Source organism: Haliotis asinina, chromosome 3 (assembly GCF_037392515.1).
Source record: "Haliotis asinina isolate JCU_RB_2024 chromosome 3, JCU_Hal_asi_v2, whole genome shotgun sequence".
Classification (NCBI taxonomy): Eukaryota; Metazoa; Mollusca; class Gastropoda; order Lepetellida; family Haliotidae; genus Haliotis; species Haliotis asinina.
In genome coordinates this window covers 88763585-88781990 of record NC_090282.1, presented here as the reverse complement: position 1 = coordinate 88781990, position 18406 = coordinate 88763585, and the positions used below count along the sequence as shown (strand labels likewise).

Here is an 18406-nt window from a genome sequence, read left to right as displayed (position 1 = left end):
TACTATATATGCTGACGGCTTTCTGATGACTTGGTTACCATTTGCCAATATTTTCATGAAAATTGACAAAACATGGGCACGACCACTGTATGGAAAATCGTTTTAAAGAATCGTTTTAAAGATATAAGAAGCTCAAAAGATATGGGTGAATGTCCACTTTCATGATTTGGTAAGCTGTGTTCTCATTGGTCAGTCTTAAAGGCTACGTATGGTGCGACCTCCCAACAGGGTATTTTAGACTTAGCAGAATGTAACAAGCAATACTGAGACTATATTTACTTAGACTGCCTAGTCATTCCATCACACATATTTAGATAACATAAAGTGGACGGAGATATTAACCTAAGCTGTCATCCAACAGTGGATGTCTAGATTAATTTAAAAGAACCTCTGTATGTCACAAAACAAACAACATCCTGTGTACATATGAAAGGACAGTTCTCTAATATAATCAGTGATTGAAACAACGGCCTGCCCGACTGCCCGTGGCCGGTAAATTTTGAGTTAGGCTGCCAGGAAATTCTCTCCACCAGCCCGATTGTCTGGCTGAAACTTTTGAGGTTGACCTACTTTCAGTTCGCTCTCAGGACGATCATTCCATTTTAATTGTCATGTCATATGTTGACTTAAGAAAGATGAATGAAAGTTACGAGTATATTCCATGATTATACATGGACAACTCTTCAGCCAGTGAAGATAGCAATAGGACACTAAAACTAGCTGGCTTGGTAAGCTACGCTATGATTGGATATCTGTAGTCACATGGTTCATTAAGAACCAATCAGGGTTACTTAAAGGTGGGCAGGCAACTATCAAGATGGGCAGCCAACATTTATGGGCCACCAGCCCAGCTGTCAGGTTGAGCTGAAAAATTATTTCCATCACTGAATATAATAGCATCCAACGTACCATGAGAACATAGTTTTAGTGATCCTTTCTATAGTATGCAATGCTGACAGTCAACCAAACCACAAGGATGAGGGAACTACTAAAGCCAACAGAAACCAAAATGCATAAGAGGGACTCGGTCTCCCACTATACAAAACAGATATCTACATTACATCAGAGAGGACAACAGAGACTGTACAGCAAGATTTCTTCATGGTCTACATTCTTTTGGTCAGAGAGATCTGAAATGACTGTTCACTGACTGATTGAACCTCTGTTTAGGAATGTCCCTCTGTGTATTCAGGAGACTGTATGACACTGTTATGATATGTACTTTAGAACTGGTGGACATCACTTCATTGGGCAGCTGACCGTGGTCAAGAGGAATTAGTGTACATCCTACTTGAGGCCGGTGCTGACCCCACAAGGAAAGGAACGGTAAGTATCTCTCCTGGAGAAAAGAACATGCAAGTACCTCTACTGAAGCTATGCACAAAGGAAGTGTAAGTAACACTACCAACTTTATGGAAAAAAGAAACCACATCAAACGACATGAAAAAAGGAATGGAAAGTCTAACCCAAATCAACTGTTATCCAACAAGGTATGCAACCTTATCTAAAGAATGAAAATAATACTCTTGTATCAAATCCAGACCCATAACCGTATGATCTAGTACTCTTAATACCAGTCAACATCACATTACCTAGTGTGCAAAATAGCAACTATTTTGCATACTGACATTGTCCATGTAACTAGTGATTGCTGTGAGTCAACAACTAACCCAGATCCTATCCCATTTACCTAGTAGCTGGTATGAGCCAAAAAGTAACGCTTATTTTTCTCAGTGTACCTAGTGACTGCAGTGAGTCTACAAGTAACCCTGATGCTATCCCATGTACCTAGTGACTGCTGTGAGTCTACAAGTAACCCTGATGCTATCCCATGTACCTAGTGACTGTTGTGAGTCTACAAGTAGCCCTGATGCTATCCCATGTACCTAGTGACTGTTGTGAGTCTACAAGTAACCCTGATGCTATCCCATGTACCTAGTGACTGCTGTGAGTCTACAAGTAACCCTGATGCTATCCCATGTACCTAGTGACTGTTGTGAGTCTACAAGTAACCCTGATGCTATCCCATGTACCTAGTGACTGTTGTGAGTCTACAAGTAACCCTGATGCTATCCCATGTACCTAGTGACTGTTGTGTCTACAAATAACCCTGATGCTATCCCATGTACCTAGTGACTGCTGTGAGTCTACAAGTAACCCTGATGCTATCCCATGTACCTAGTGACTGTTGTGAGTCTACAAGTAACCCTGATGCTATCCCATGTACCTAGTGACTGCTGTGAGTCTACAAGTAACCCTGATGCTATCCCATGTACCTAGTGACTGCTGTGAGTCTACAAGTAACCCTGATGCTATCCCATGTACCTAGTGACTGTTGTGAGTCTACAAGTAACCCTGATGCTATCCCATGTACCTAGTGACTGTTGTGAGTCTACAAGTAACCCTGATGCTATCCCATGTACCTAGTGACTGTTGTGTCTACAAATAACCCTGATGCTATCCCATGTACCTAGTGACTGTTGTGAGTCTACAAGTAACCCTGATGCTATCCCATGTACCTAGTGACTGCTGTGAGTCTACAAGTAACCCTGATGCTATCCCATGTACCTAGTGACTGCTGTGAGTCTACAAGTAGCCCTGATGCTATCCCATGTACCTAGTGACTCAGTTGTGAGTCTACAAGTAACCCTGATGCTATCCCGTGTACCTAGTGACTGCTGTTAGTCTACAAATAACCCTGATGCTATCCCTTGTACCTAGTGACTGTTGTGAGTCTACAAGTAACCCTGATGCTATCCCATGTACCTAGTGACTGCTGTGAGTCTACAAGTAACCCTGATGCTATCCCATGTACCTAGTGACTCAGTTGTGAGTCTACAAGTAACCCTGATGCTATCCCATGTACCTAGTGACTGCTGTGAGTCTACAAATAACCCTGATGCTATCCCATGTACCTAGTGACTGTTGTGAGTCTACAAGTAACCCTGATGCTATCCCATGTACCTAGTGACTGCTGTGAGTCTACAAGTAGCCCTGATTCTATCATAGTCTGCTTTTAATCAGCAGTGACCCTGGCCCTGACCCTGACCACAACTTCCAGTTCCTGTTATGCTCTAACTACTGTATCCATTCTGGTGTTTAGTGTAATCAAGCACAGATTGTTATTAAAAACAATCAGTGGCAACAGATTTTATTACAGTTTACATTATCAGATTATCAGCTGAATACGTCTGACTGTCATATTGTTCCTCAGAGAGGAGAACTTGCTGCAGACCGTGCCAGAACTGAGGACTTGAAGGAAATCCTGCACAATGCTGCCAACATGTATGAGGAACTGAAGGCTTTAGAAAAACAGGTTAGGAATTTCAGACACACAAGGCCCAATGTACACTTTGATCTTTCTTTGATCTTGTACACTGTAGATATTTAACAGTGAGGTACATTTCAAATCTTTGTGTTAATACAGTGCACAGAAATAGATCAGAAGACATTTAAATTACTTGGAATGAAATTTAACTTTGATTTAAATGACATGATTGAATGGAATTATGCAGATGCATTTACAAACTTACAGACTTTTATGGCCATCTGATTAGCATACAACCATTTATTAGAAAGTTTTCCTTATCCTGACTCATGCTTACTATGCTTGTCTCCTTCTTCTATGCGAACATAGTGGAGCACTTGAAATCCTTGAAGTTCATTGAATGAAAAGGACGTAAAATTAACACTCACCCACAAGTAGCCTCCCAGTAGCCCATACATTGGCGTGCAAATCAATCACATGACCGGCCACACTCTCTCCTTCATCGCCCTAGAGGACGGATGTGAGGGCACCCGGGTCACAATACAGCGCCATATCCTTCTAGTTTCTACCTTATATCATGTTAATTTCAGCTGTATCTGGGTTTTGGTCTTTATATTTACATTATGTAGCACACTTCTTACCAAAATGTGCGTATTTTCTAGTTAGTTATGTTGTATTTCATCATTGTATGTGTGCTAACATTTGATGAAAACTTGGGTTGTAAGTACTGGTTGTCTACTGTTGATCCGCATGTATAATGTCCTTTTGGCGCTAAGGTTTGCTCTTTCAGCTCCTGTTGTATCCTTTGTTTGAAGAAAAAACAAAAAAAACCTCAACTATTACCGAGAACTTTGACACGGGCCTGTTTATATCAAACAGTTTCCCGAGAAGATGATGGAGCAAAGCTTGGCCAAATCTTCAAGTCTTCAACTCTGATATGAGCATCCCTGCGCTGCAGCACAGCAGCTACTTCGGTGCACTCGGACCAAGTTTACAGTCTTCAAGAAGATCTTCATGATGACCAGCACGAAGACTTGAGTGAAGGCCGATCTGAAGCTCAGTGACTAGTTGAAGATGAAGACCTGCACGAAGACATGCGCAGACATCTACGCGCAAGTGCACAGCCTAAAGCTTCACTGCATGCCAGTAGAAGTTTACAGTCTGCCAAAAACGCTAGCTCGGCCATTGCTACCATCCAGGAAGATTCAACTATCACCAGAAATCAACACCATAGGGTTTCTCCATACAAACATGGAGCAGACTGCTGCTCAGTCCCATACAGATGCTGCAGGCATGATTAGTCATCGTCGGACCAGGAGGATTGTCTCTATCTTGCACACAGGGGTTATCACCAAAACTCATCATCATGAGACCAGCCTGCATGAAGGCATTCAAACTCTTCGAGGGAAATTTATCAAGATCATTCACTTGCACGCAGGCCTGTGCAAATGAATTCCTATCATCAGGCTTCATACAGTAGTCACCCATGCACACATGAATGATCTCTCAGATGAAGAAGAGGACCGGCACGAACGTTCACATTGGTTAGTCATCTCAACTATTAGAAGTCAGGAGGACGCCAGAAACACAGATTCTAGGAATGCAGCTAGTTTTACATATTCAGGTTCCACAAAGGCACATTCCACAAAAGCAAGTGCAGTCATCTAGGGAGGTTCCACGAAATTACAGTTTCAGGAAGTTGTAGACTGCACCTTAGTGTTTTCAGTGAAAGTTTGATCCTCCTCACAGGACTGTTGCAAATGCAACATTCATACATGGCAGAAACAGTACACAAAGTTATCCTTCAAGGAATATTATGTCATCTTCACAAGATTGCAGCTACATATAGATCAAGGGGACAGTTTGGCAGTCATCACTAGCCTAAGATCAGACTAACAGTCTTTCATGTATAGTCGTTTCAGTGAAGATATCATCTCTGCAGTCACCTTCTTGTGCATTACAACATAATTTGGTTCTTGAAGAGGATTTTACGGCACTTCAGTGAGACTGGTTTCTACAGTTACCCAGTAACAACATTAAGGAAGCGTGGAAACCTCATCACATCATCTCTATTTGATGGCAACTGCAGTATTTTCAATAAAAATTAAAAAGTGGAAGAACAGACACAACTGTCTTATTATATCCATACTATACAGTGAAGGTTTTGTGCACGCTTCCATTGAGCCACATATACACATGTTCACTCGTATAACTCTGTAACAAGCCAAATAGTAAGATTACAGAGAAGTCAGAGTGTTGGCGAACAAAATGAGTGACAGCACACGATTCCACGATGATCATTTGACTGCAACACTGGTGATGTCATTTTCTGGAATCTGACTTGTCCATTGTTCCCATCGAACTCGGTCACAGTTCACATATCGGGAAGTCATCTACAGACCTATACTGTCAACATGGGAAAGGCTTCATTTACAGATTTACAGTCCACATAGCAGTGTATAGCATTGTTCGACTATCTTCGTGGGTCATAGAGGTCTCCTGTTAGCAGTTTAAAGTCGCAGTGACTGAACGGGCTAGGCGGCTGACTTTGTGTGCTGGCAATTAGGTGCCTGACTCTGATGGTGCGGGTTCATATCCCGAATGGGACTTAACCAAAAAAGTACTAGAAGTTGAAAGGATATATATCTGGGACTTGCAGCAACAAGCAACACATAGTTTTGGCGCGTGGCAGCCAGTCTCCATCGCAATAAAGTCAGCTATAATGGGTCGCATCATGCTTGATTTGAAGTCGATGATTGATGCAGCACTGCATATTGCCGAGATTCTGGTAACAACATCTTCATTACAGTTGAAGCATATGCATAGTTGATTCTACCACAGCCATATGACTGTTTACATAAGTTATCAGTTGATTGGAGCACTTTGGCAGCAACGAGTATTCTGCATGAATGACATCTTCCTACCGGAAGTTTGATGTGATATGGTTTAAGCCTTGATACCATAAGCAATACTCTCTCCATTGACACTGCACAGTTGGCTGTGTTTTCTTGATCTACTGATGTCAGCCCAAGACATGACTTGCAGGGGGAGATTACTGTACGCTTGTTACAGAGATTTGTCAACAATCACCTGAACAATACCATTCTACCAGATTGTCTCAAGGAATATCTGCTTTGGTGGATGCACAGAGGTAATGACAGCGGGGCAAGGTAACTAACAGAGACGGACTGCAGCATTCATCTGTGAGGAGATGCATCTCTCGATGTTCACCTCGACAGCAAAGTACCTTTGGGGAAGTGGTCAAGAAAAGATCAAGCTCTACACATCAGTCTCTTAGAGATGAAAGCAGTGATCAGCGCTATACAACACTGGTCAAGCCTTCTCAAGAATGCCAAGCTCAGAGTTCACACAGACAACTCCACAGTAGCTTTCTACATCAACAAACAGGGTTCAACAAGGTCACCAAGTTTGTTACAGCTCACATTTCACCTGTACAGCATTGTCAAAACGTTAAACATCTTCATGAAGGCATGCCACATTCAAGGAGAAAAGGGTGTCATAGCCGATGCTCTGTCACAACCACTACAGCAGTTTCCAACAGAATGCATGATACATCCAGAGGCATTTTGGTTCATAAAAAAGACATTAGGATCCCCGATAATAGACATGTTTGTGGCCAAGTTCACCAAACAATTACAGACATCTGTGTCTTCAATACCAGATCCACAAGCCTGGGCTACAGACACTCTCAGGGAGGGACTAAACGCGTACGTGTTTCTGCCTCCAATACTACTGCCTCAAGTTGTACAGAAAATCAAGCTGTTACGAGAGTGTATTTTCTGTGATTTGAGTTGTTATTAATTATTATTATGGTAGTTGTAATTGGGTAAGGATATTTAGGGTTTTAGTGTTAGTTATTATGGGTCACATTTCCTACAGAGAATATTTAAGCAGCATGCCTCTAAGGCAGTACTTTGGAGTTATCTGCCCTTGGCTTTCTATTTGTTGACTTCCGGGAGACTGTTCTAGAGCATTCCAAGTTAGTGGCAGTGGTCATATGTGCTCAAACTTTCAGGAAATGACTGAATGTATATATAAAGGCTAGTTGCCATGTTAGAGGGACATGGTTATACACATTTACTATAGTACATAATTCTGCCTCTGCGTCAATGCTTGATCTGCATAACTGCTGCCTGACTGTTCACTGTGTTAAATTCTGCATAACCGTCACTCACTGTCTGTGTGATCAAGACTTAGGTGAGTTTGCTATATATTTTGTGACCCATTGCCTTAGGTTTTGTCGCGTGTGCATTGTATTCCAAATTTGTATTGTGGAATTGACTTGTGACTTTGTATAACTTGCTCGTTTTAGCTTAATAAAACAATACCGACTGTCATCTGGACTGGATACCTTGCTCATCATCCTGTGTACTCATGGCTGTATCAGCCTTGCAATACTGTATCTTTGTTGTTAAATGAATTAACTGTACAGTAAACTTCAAACCTTGAAAGTATATGAACTTGCAACAGCCAGAAGTGAATCCAGATAATGTCAACAACACATTCCCGAAGTCACAAGACCCGGAATGAATGACAATGTCAAAATGTGATACTAGTTAGAATGAAGCTAAATCCCAATTATAGCTTCCACTGAAAAACATACGTCTTGGAGTGAGACGATTCCAATAAACCCCGTGTAAGAAACCCTCAGGAGAGACTGTAACTTGATAATGTAAACATGGCATGTCTTATGACCTTTGACATCCCCAGATTGCGAAGACATCAGTGACTGTTGAACATTAAATAAACTGTGAACTGTAATATTTCCTAGTGGCGATAAATCATACATGACTTGTGGTTGACAACTGTGACTATGAGTGTATATGTATCTGTACACTTGATTAGTAACATTCAGGGATATTCCGTCAGAATGAATCCATTTAAACATGATTGTTTTATGGGAACATATAGAAGTCTTGCTGATGATGCAGGCGCAAGTGTTTTGGATCTTTTGAAGCTTATCAAGGAGGTTAGAACTGAGGCCTGAAAGGATGCTGTTGCAGTATTCAAGACTCGATGTAAAACTCGCTTGAAGAAGGGCTTCCATTGCAGCAGGTATCACCGAATGTTACCAATGTATCTCAGGTGAAAGTAGCAGAGTCTGTTCAGCTATCAAGAGAGAGTCTATGTGGACACCCAAATCCTTAACAACATCAAAGAAATTTACATCTGCTTTTGCAGTCGTAAATAAGTTGTTTTTGACTTTGTTAAGTTGTTGCTTTGTACCAATGAGAACTGCTTCCTTTTTCTGTTGTCTTAATGACAACAGAAAAAGGATATTTGTTGTGATCCAGCACATTCAGATATGCAGTGAAGAGATATGGAAAGATCTGAAGTGGGTGTTTTCAACCACAGGCAAACTGTAGCGCAAATGGAACAGTTCAGCATAGAGAATATGACAAGTCTTCTTATATGCGAGCGAAGCAAGCAAAGGTTGGCAGCGTACTTCCCTCGCTTCGATTTGAAAAATACTTTTCATGTCAAAATCTGTTACCACCATCAAAGGTACACTCCTATTTCCTCACTTGGTTGTGGTTTCAGATTTCAACCCCCATATTTGATAATGGCTCAAGTGAAATATGTTTTATTAAACATTTTAAGCGCCGTCCTTCACCTCCATTACCCCTGCCAGCTCCATTTGAATGGAGTGATGGAACAAGAATAAGCAGAAATTAAAAAGAAATACCATATTGCCTAATTTTATCATGAACCTGTTTGAGTTTATTTGTCATTTCTGTCATCACTATTGTTAGTATTTTCGTAACACTGATTCTACATAAAAACACTTCTGGCGTAATGGGTGAATGAAGCAGGGGAGGTAACTGTAAGTATTCCATATGGAATAATACCCTCCTGTTCCTTCACTCCGTTGAACCAGAAGTGGAAGGGAGAATGGAGGTGAGGAACGGTCTGATATACCACAAGTTAAAACGTTGAATAAATAATGTTTCAAGCAAGAGTAAATGATCAACATTGGGTTGGAAATGTGAAAGCACAACCCATTGAAGAAATGGGTATTTACTTTTGATGGTGGTGATATTTTATTTTGACCTTAAAAATATTTTTCGAACTGAAGAGAGGATAGTACATTGCCAACCTTTTTCTTGCTTTGCTTGCATATAAGAAGACTGGTCATTTTCTCTATGCTGCGCAACCTATTTGTGTTACAATTACAATTTGTGTTAGCATTGGTATGGAGAGAAACTGTGTGGTCTGTAGTAATCTTTCCAACATACCCAGTATACAACACAAACAGGACTGGACCAAGGAGTGATCTTTGGGGCATATCACATGTGATTACAGCTGTTACCTGAGGGTGTCGGGTGTTATACCCTTCTCCCTAGGCAATCTGTATTTCCTCCACTCTTTGTTTGGGGATGATGTAGCTAGATGGTAAACTCAAGGATAAGTCCAGTTTGGCATTCAAGTCATTTTATTTTTGGTATTGTTTTTCACAAACAAAGGTCCTCGAATATTTCCTAGTTTCTGGTCTAAGCACAACATTAGTTTACAATGTCCTGGAAGAACTTGTTGGTTTCTTGCACAACTTCTGATACTATAAGTTCATCTGAAGTTCATCTCAATATACAGAGAGAACCTCTCAAGTCAACAGTGGGGCCCAGAATCGCGCACCACTCACAGGACAACTAACAAAATAGAAGTCATGACAATTTAGGCTCCTCCCCCCCGAAATAATGTCCTACGTCATAAAAAAATGACTCATACCCAATCTTAATAATTAGTTACTTTCATTAGTCCCTTTCCGAGACTTTATCGGTAACATCAAATTCTTACAGTATAAAATATCTTTGTTAATCAACTTTTAACCATTCATCAACCAAACATTGACATATCTGACAAAATGTCAAATAATTTTTCAGACTGGTAGGCGCCAGAAGATACTTAAACAAATTATTTCAGAACCCTTTTGTGTCCCTTTTATTGACACACTGACCATTAGTATCCGAATGTCCATTCGCCTAAACATGTAGAATCACAAGGTCCTAGTTTATGTCAGTTCAGAGAAATTGCCATTTCCCCCAAGAAAAGTGAATCCATAAAATTTGATTACTTGGTCAATGCACTTTTCCAGTACTTTGACCGTTCCTAACTTGACTTCAATTTCTCCTTATGTAATTTATCAAATGTTTTATAAACTTTTTAACTCTAAATGTCCTGGTTATACAGCATCTTTTGATCTCTCCCTACCAACGACAACAGATTGCTCTTGGTCAGACAGGTAAGATCGCCCTAGAGAAGAGTATGTGGTCTTCAACTGTCAGAGACCTCTGAGAGATCCAACAACACTGAAGCAGCAACGCTACCATCACCAACAGAACAAGGAAGCTCATTCATTATCTGCAGTAGGGCAGTCTCCATACTATAGTATTGCTGACATGCTGACTGGAATTCCTCAAGCAGAAAATATTTTGACAGATGGTCCTTCATCCTCACATGCCCTTCTTTCAGAATTATCTTGGAAAAGAAGGATGAATTTTTGTCTTTATCCTGACTTCCTAAGCTATTCTCCTTCCTCTATGCAAATGACAGTGGAACACTTGAACCTATTGTAGTTCCCTGAAGAGGATGTAAAAGTTCGCTGACCCATAAGTTGCCTTTTCCTGTGCAAACAGTCACCTGATCAGCAATGCTTGCCATTCTCTCCTTCCTCGATCTAGCGGATGGTCAGGCAAATAAATTTGTTTATTTGTTTGCAGGTATCAGTTATCAGTGGCTGATCCTCACCTCCTATGCCAGTTGTCCTTTAATCCATGTTGTTCAGTCCTCGTTTCAGACATTGTGTTAATTTACCAAGGTAATACTTATTTGTTTTTCATCTATAGATGTAACACAAACTGAGTGAGGAGGTCCTTACATGTCACGGGTCATAAACCTGTATATATTGTCCATAAGCGTGTGTTGCTACTTGTTCCTGAAGTTCTTCTTAAAGTAAATAGCCAAAGACGTTGCAGGAACAGGTCTTCGTCACAGATTACAACTTAGCCAAGTCATAGTAGAGGTCTGTCATGACAAAAGTTGTCACTGCAGTCCTTTGAAGAAGTCATCTGCATCCAGAACCTCGTCAAAGTCATCTCACGCCAACTAGTATCAGAGGTTATTTTATCAGGACACTGTGCCTCCTTCTGAAGCAGGCGTTCTTGCTGACCTGTTTATTTTGCTGTCTGAAGTTCCAGTTACCAGTGTGTTGTTGCAGCTCATCTTCAGAGCAAGATCAATGTCTTCGGCAACCACGACAATTCTTCAGAGGTTGAACATCTCTCTCCAGCAACATAGATGTCAGATACCAGAGTCAGCATCGGCATAGCTTCATTTCAGTTGTATTAAATCACAGATGAAGCCACAGCATCAACACAGATATCAGGTACCAAGAGTCAACATGACCGCAGCTTCGTCACAGTTGCCAGAAGTCACAGTCATCAGCAGAGCATCACAGTGATCGCCATCAATTAGATCTGTGTCTCTAGCATCTTCAACAGCACAGCAGATTACTCATCATCTATGCAGACGTCAGGTACCCTGTAGGGGCAGCTACAGCGCCACCACGATCCCCCCCAAGATTCCACAGAAATGTGTATCACTTAGAAACAGTGTTAGAAAGACATATAGGTGTCGTGTGATTGCCATTATTTTGGAGAAAATGCCTGCTTACTGTTGAGAAATTGATATGTAGGTGTTGCAATATGTTTTCAGACCTGTGTTACACTGCTGCCAATCGAATCTAGCCCTACATAGGTGCTTTCAATATGGCTGGAATTCATAAACAACTGTAAAAGGTGAGTTTTTGCTGTCTTGGTATAACTTTTGTAATGATCTGATTCTAACCATTTGTTGTTCATTTTGTAGGGAAATCTTTCAATCAGTAGGCCTCAATGGGGCTTTAAAATATTTTACATGCTGAAATCTAACTTTGACTGAGGAGGGGGTGGTTTCGTCATTACATCTCTTTTCTTTTTGTATAGTACTAGGGCAGGGTCTATACACCTATATGTCTTTCTAACACTTTTTCTAAGCAATACACTCCCCTGTGGTAATAAAGTCAACACATTAAATTGCCCACAGCATTTAATGCACAAAGAATTCCTCTGCACCACATAAGGCATTCATGGAAGCGCCGGACCTGGATAATCAGCAAGAGTCACAACATTTCTTATAAAGTAGAAAATAAGAAGATTGCGCAGCTTCATGCCACGACCAGACAATTATTCTTCGTCTTAACAAAATCCATGGCAGTCTGCGAGTGCTGATCTCAAGGTTCCAGAACCCATGTAAAGAGGTAGAGAGGATGATCCTTTCAGTGCTACTTACCCAGAAGACTACCATCTTTAGAATTGAAGAGGTTCCCACAGAAGTCGTGGATGACTTGAGGGAAGTCATGATCAATGTGTGACTGAAGAAAGAGGCACACACCAGAATCAAACAATGTTAGGTAACATCCAAGAAAGCTCCACAGATGAAGTTTCATCATGCATACAGCTGTGAACATAATGTAGATAGCAGACTGGATAGATGAAATTTACCTGCATGAAGAAGATGGTGTCAACAGTGCACGAATTCAGTAACCTTTATAGTCTTCAAGAATATTTTTATAACATTTTCAGGTAAGAGTTTGCAACACTTCATTGAGACCAATTACTACAATCAGCTAGTGCCAATGTCAACGAAGTGTGGTAACGTCATCACAAAATCTGTACAAGATGACAACCACATTATCTTCAATAAGGTCCAAGGAGTTGAAGAATGCAGATGCACCTGCCAGGGGGACAACCTACTTATGTCAGTATTGAGCGGCGAAGTTTTCACACGCTTCCACTCTGTGATCTGTAAACTTCTTCACTCGTGTAACTCTGGGACAAGCTGAACACCAAGGTTATAGACAAGGCCGATTGCTGACAAAGAAATCATTTACTGCACAGAATTTCTCGATGATCATTTGCTGCAACACCGGTGATGTCACATATCTAGAATCTGCGCACAACACCGTGTGAAGAATGTGGTCATGGTTCATGGACCTTTGCTGCATATCCTCGAGTTTCTGGTAGCAACATCTTCATAGCAGAAGATGTGTGCACCTGTTTGATATTACCTCACTTAGCTCTAGGCAGATCAACTCTACACATGGCAGAAAAGCTTCAAAGCAGTGAAAGCATCTCATCCTCAAGTGGCGGAGTACCTATGTCACCTGCAGCAGATGAAGCGACTGAAAAGTTTGACCCTACCTACATATATGACAGCAATCAGCACAGTCGTCACAATGAAGACCTGCATCAAGCTGACAAATGTGCTCTTATGCACTACTTTAAGCAGGAAGATCAGCAAAAGAACTTCAAAGCATCTGTTTGGGATCTCAACTTATTACTAGAACAATTCACCAGTGATGCATACAAGCCTTTAGAGCAAGCAACCTTCGAGCTACTGAGAAGATGCCTTTTTTTCTCATCTTTGCAACTGTTGTTGAGATGTCAGAGATACATGCATGGGACTTCGGACGAACTTGGTTCGACACGAGACATCATGCAGCAGCACATGTAGGACTTTGATGGGAATTTGGTGCAAAGAATCAAGAACCTGGTCTACCAGATAGACAGTTCCACATCCCCAGACTATCAACGATCCTCAGCCTGGAGGATTTATCCATGTGTCCAGTCATAGTATTGAAGATCTTCCTGCACTGGATGAAAACAAGGACAAGAAAATTCAAGCGCCTATTCCTCCCTTTGTCTACAGAGATTTCTAACGAAGTTTCAAGAATTACAATATCAGAATGGTTGAGAGTCGCTATACTGAGGACCTACCTAGCAGGGCTACTATCTCCACAAGCATTCAATCCACACAAAGTCTGAGTCTTGGCGTCTACACTCGTTCTACGAAGGAACTACTCGATCACATCAATAATGGATGGCTGCTTCTGGAAGACGGATATGGTATTGTGTACCAACCACTACCTGAGAGAAATCACCACCAAGGATGTCTCTGACATTCACAAGTGGGGCCAACTAATGATTCCACAAAGACACTGAGTATAAATCTCACCCTGTACTTGTAGTAAAAGGTCAGGGCTGCTCATTTGTTGACCTCCTTGTGACAATGTTCAAGAAGCAGATATAGAACTTTGTCGTACCAGTTGCAGATCCACTAGCCTAGATGCTCTGAATTCAGAGCAGACAACATGCAGGACCTGTCCATATGCCCAGTGAGAGCCTTGAGAATCTACCTGCTGTGAAAAGAGAATTTAAGAGACTCATCATCCCTCTATCACCTGGTACAACTACAGACGTTTCCAGAACGACATTCTCCTTCTGGTTGAAAGCAGCAATCCTGGGGGCATACAAAGCAGTAGGAAAGGATCTGTCCAGAAGTGGGTCATGAAGTGAGAGCCATTCATTCACCCTAGACCTGCATGGTAACTGCTTCGTTTAGACACATCAGGGAAGGATGTTGTCTTAGCAAACCAGTACCGGAGGAACACTGGTACAGATGTGTCCAATATCCATCAGTTTGGCCTGTTAGTTGTGGCATAGCAGTTGACAGTTCCAGCCATTTGATATTTACTTGCCCATGATCACATAGACTTCAAGATATCAGGTATCTAATTCCATGCGAATCTTAAAATCTGCAAAATCTTAGGATTCACTTCTTTTAAAATTTGTCCATCATCTACAGACATAGTGTGAAAAGAAGATTGGATAGGAGTTCACAGAGGTGGGTCAAACAGTGATCATAATAAGTGACTGACCCCCCACCTGTCCGTCAGATTGAAGCAATAGTATATGAGTCAAAATAAGGAAAATATGTATTTTTTATTATAAAATTGATATTTTATACTTATCCTGACTCATGACTTGAAGGCCCTCCCAACCGTCCCCTCTCATACTCTGTTTGGCTGCAGTCATCATGGTAGGGCATTTTTGGAGATAGTGACACCTAGCTAGTGATCACATGGGATGGTGGCTAATGAAGGGAAGAACCATTTGGGTGAGCTATTTTTAGACTGTCCAGTAGAGAAGAAAAGAACAGAGGTTGCCACTGTACCTTGGAAGAAATCAGGAAGAAGCAATAATGTATGAGTCAGGATAAGTATAAAATATCAAATGTACCATAAATATTACATGATTTTTAGGATAAAGTCTATGAATTATAAATATTGAATTTATTGGAAACTAAAATTATATCTCTCTTCCTACATACTAACTGTTCCTCTCTCACAACCTTACGAAGGACTGATAAAACCCCATATTTCCCGAGACACGATGTGATAACTCATTTATCTATCTGAATGTTTTCACTAAATCAAAACAAAACAACACGCATCGAATCGACTTGCTGCCATGTTGAAACCAGCTGATCGTTTGACCAATGCACCACTCGTTATTGAAGGCACGCTTTTCTCACTTCGCATCGTCACCGAGGCGTAGCAGGGCGATATGACTTTTGCAGCAGGAGTATACGACTTTTATACTCGCACTGGCGGATTGTGATGGATGTACATGGTATTTTATCAGAGTCACGTGGACCAATCAAAACTCGACATTCTTACATGAGGCTAGATGATAAGGCTTCACTAATCCTTAAACACAAACATACATCTTCCTTTTCCTGCAAAGGGTACATTCAGACATGTCATCATGGAGCATACTTAAAGATTAGATGCAACCAAACAATGAACATGTTTATACCACATTTATCATTTATTCTTGACATGTAATATACACTGCTGATTGTGAAAAAAACAAATACACAAAATCATAAGCGTACATTTGCAAATCAGTGAGTGAGTGAGTGAGTGAGTTTAGTTTTACGCCGCTTTTTAGCAATATTCCAGCAATATCACGGCGGGGGACACCAGAAAATGGGCTTCACACATTGTACCCATATGGGGAATCGAACCCGGGTCTTCGGCGTGACGAGCGAACACTTTAACCATTAGGCTACCCCACCGCCCCATTTGCAAATCAAAGGTGCAGTACCTTGTACTTCGGTTTACTACTCTCAAAAATGAGCAGCTGGGATACCAGTCAGAGCGGATGGGCATGCACTGGCTGGTTCCTTTGCTGATACACTCAGGGCTGTTTGTGTGTAGACTTTGGCTTTGTATATACATTTATTTGATTGGCATTATTAGAAGTTGATGCATAAGAAGAAAGTAAGATTTTGTATGGATAACAACTTCTTTATTACATATGATGCAAGTTCATTTCAGTGTGGATACTTATAGTGTTGTCAAGCAAGAGTGATAATGGTATAAGGCTCCATACAGAAATTGTTATCAAGTTGAACATTTTTTAACAAAGAAAGTAGCATTTCTAATGCATCAGTTTCTGTCAGAATCTGCAAAGTTGTGTTTTGCATTGTCCCTTTCAGTTAATTTGATTTTGTTGTGTACATAAAGATGAGTTTCTCATTCTTTGCAGAATGTCCCCGATTCCTCACATCGCCTTTCACAAACAAGCTTTTGTAGTACATCTAGCCTCAACCACTCACCCAGCAATTTGGGGCCTCATGGTCTAGTTGAAAAAGGGCAACTCTCACCACCTCTGAGTCCATCAAAACAGAGTGACCTTGCTTCTCTGATTGAAAAGATCAATCAGACAACAGTGAAGCTACAACAAGCAGCAAGGCATGATAAATGCAGGCAGGCTGGGAACAGGCCTGAAGACATGAAGACATCAAAACTGGATGGTGGAGACAGCATCCCACAAGATTCCCCGAGACCAGACACTTTGGGCAGTGATAATCAAAATGCTGTAAGACCAGACCCTTGTCATACTAATGCTGAAAATGCATCACTCCCAAGTACTGATCATCAAAGATCCTCAAGACCAGACATTTCAACTATCCATGTTGATGTTAGTAAATGCAGCAGAGGAGATATCGAGGAAATGTATGAAGATACATGTGTCTCTGTGGAAGGGGAAGGAGAGTCAGAAAAAGGTTTTGCTCAACAAGGAAAGGGCCTACATATCGTGCCAGAGTGTAAGATGGAGAATCATAATAAAAAAAACGACCAGCAAGACACGCAAAAAAGGGAAACTAAGATATGACACGTCACAGGCGTGTAATGGAGCATTGTTTTACTAAACCTGCTGAGTACAAATGCATTGTAAAATTGACATCATGCGATTCAAGTTTTGTGATAGATGTCCTTCGTGGCAAATCGGCCATCCTGCAACATGATCACTCAACCAAATCCTGTCACTTATTGCTTCTTGTACATAATGTTCATTTTGTTTCAAGAATATAAATAATGTTTTACATGCTTAAGAATATGTGATATTTTGAGTGAACACTTCTAGTTTTAGACATTTGTACAATATAAGGAATGTAGATCTCTCTTTTTACTCATTTGCAGGTATTGATATGAATCTGAGTGACTCATCCAACTATCCAACCTAAGTGTTTTATTGTCTCTGAAATTTGGATTAATAAAACATACATGTGGTGAAAATGTTTCGGGTGTCTTCAAGATTTCATTGAACAAATTGCATACAAGGTTTGTGATGTAGAGTTTACAGCTAGTCTTGGGTTTGGCATGTGGTCCTCTGGAAGGTAGCCAAAGTTTACAGATGTGGACCTCTGGAAACTTCTCAACTTCTCCCAGCTGTTTCGGAGGTGTGGTTGTGATGGTCTTTCAACAATCCCAAAGTTAAATTTTAGGGGCTGGGTCAGCTAGCCCCGAGTTAAGCAGTGGGTGCTAAACCTCAGTTAGGCTTTAGGTGATGTGGCAGCTGACCCTGCATTAGTTTTTAGGGGATGTGGCAGCAAACCCTCTATTATGCTGAGCTAACTTTCAGTCAGGCATGTGAAATGGTGACAGCTGACCCTGGGCTAAGTTTGCCACTGCCCAGCAAGTGTTGCTCACACTCAACTGATGTCCCAAACTACATATATTAGATGCCACTCACTACCAAGAGATCTCCAAGAGGCATTAAATGTTTTTGACTGTCATTATTGATTTTCAAAATGCAATTTAAGCTTGATCAGAATGTAAGAATTTACATTGAAACATGTTGGTATTTTGTGTAAAGTTTAATTCCTTCCCTATTAACTCAATTAGTAGTAGTTCCTTTCATTCCAAGCAGATATCAGTGGTAGTGTGTG

At 40.9% G+C, this 18406-nt stretch overlaps 1 protein-coding gene across 3 annotated transcripts in view; it reads left to right on the top strand.

The window, feature by feature from the left end:
- Positions 1-17758, top strand: part of LOC137278710 (ankyrin repeat domain-containing protein 6-like) — a 105237-nt gene extending 87479 nt beyond the window's left edge. For 2 of the 3 annotated variants that reach the window (XM_067811224.1, XM_067811226.1), the window contains exons 9-11: positions 1228-1326; positions 3215-3316; positions 16720-17758. In XM_067811224.1, the coding sequence (XP_067667325.1) occupies positions 1228-1326; positions 3215-3316; positions 16720-17349 (831 nt within the window). In that variant the 3' untranslated portion in view covers positions 17350-17758. The remainder of the gene's footprint in view (positions 1-1227; positions 1327-3214; positions 3317-16719) is intronic. The other variant, XM_067811225.1, reaches the window with a different exon arrangement.
- The last annotated feature ends 648 nt before the right edge of the window (positions 17759-18406 follow it).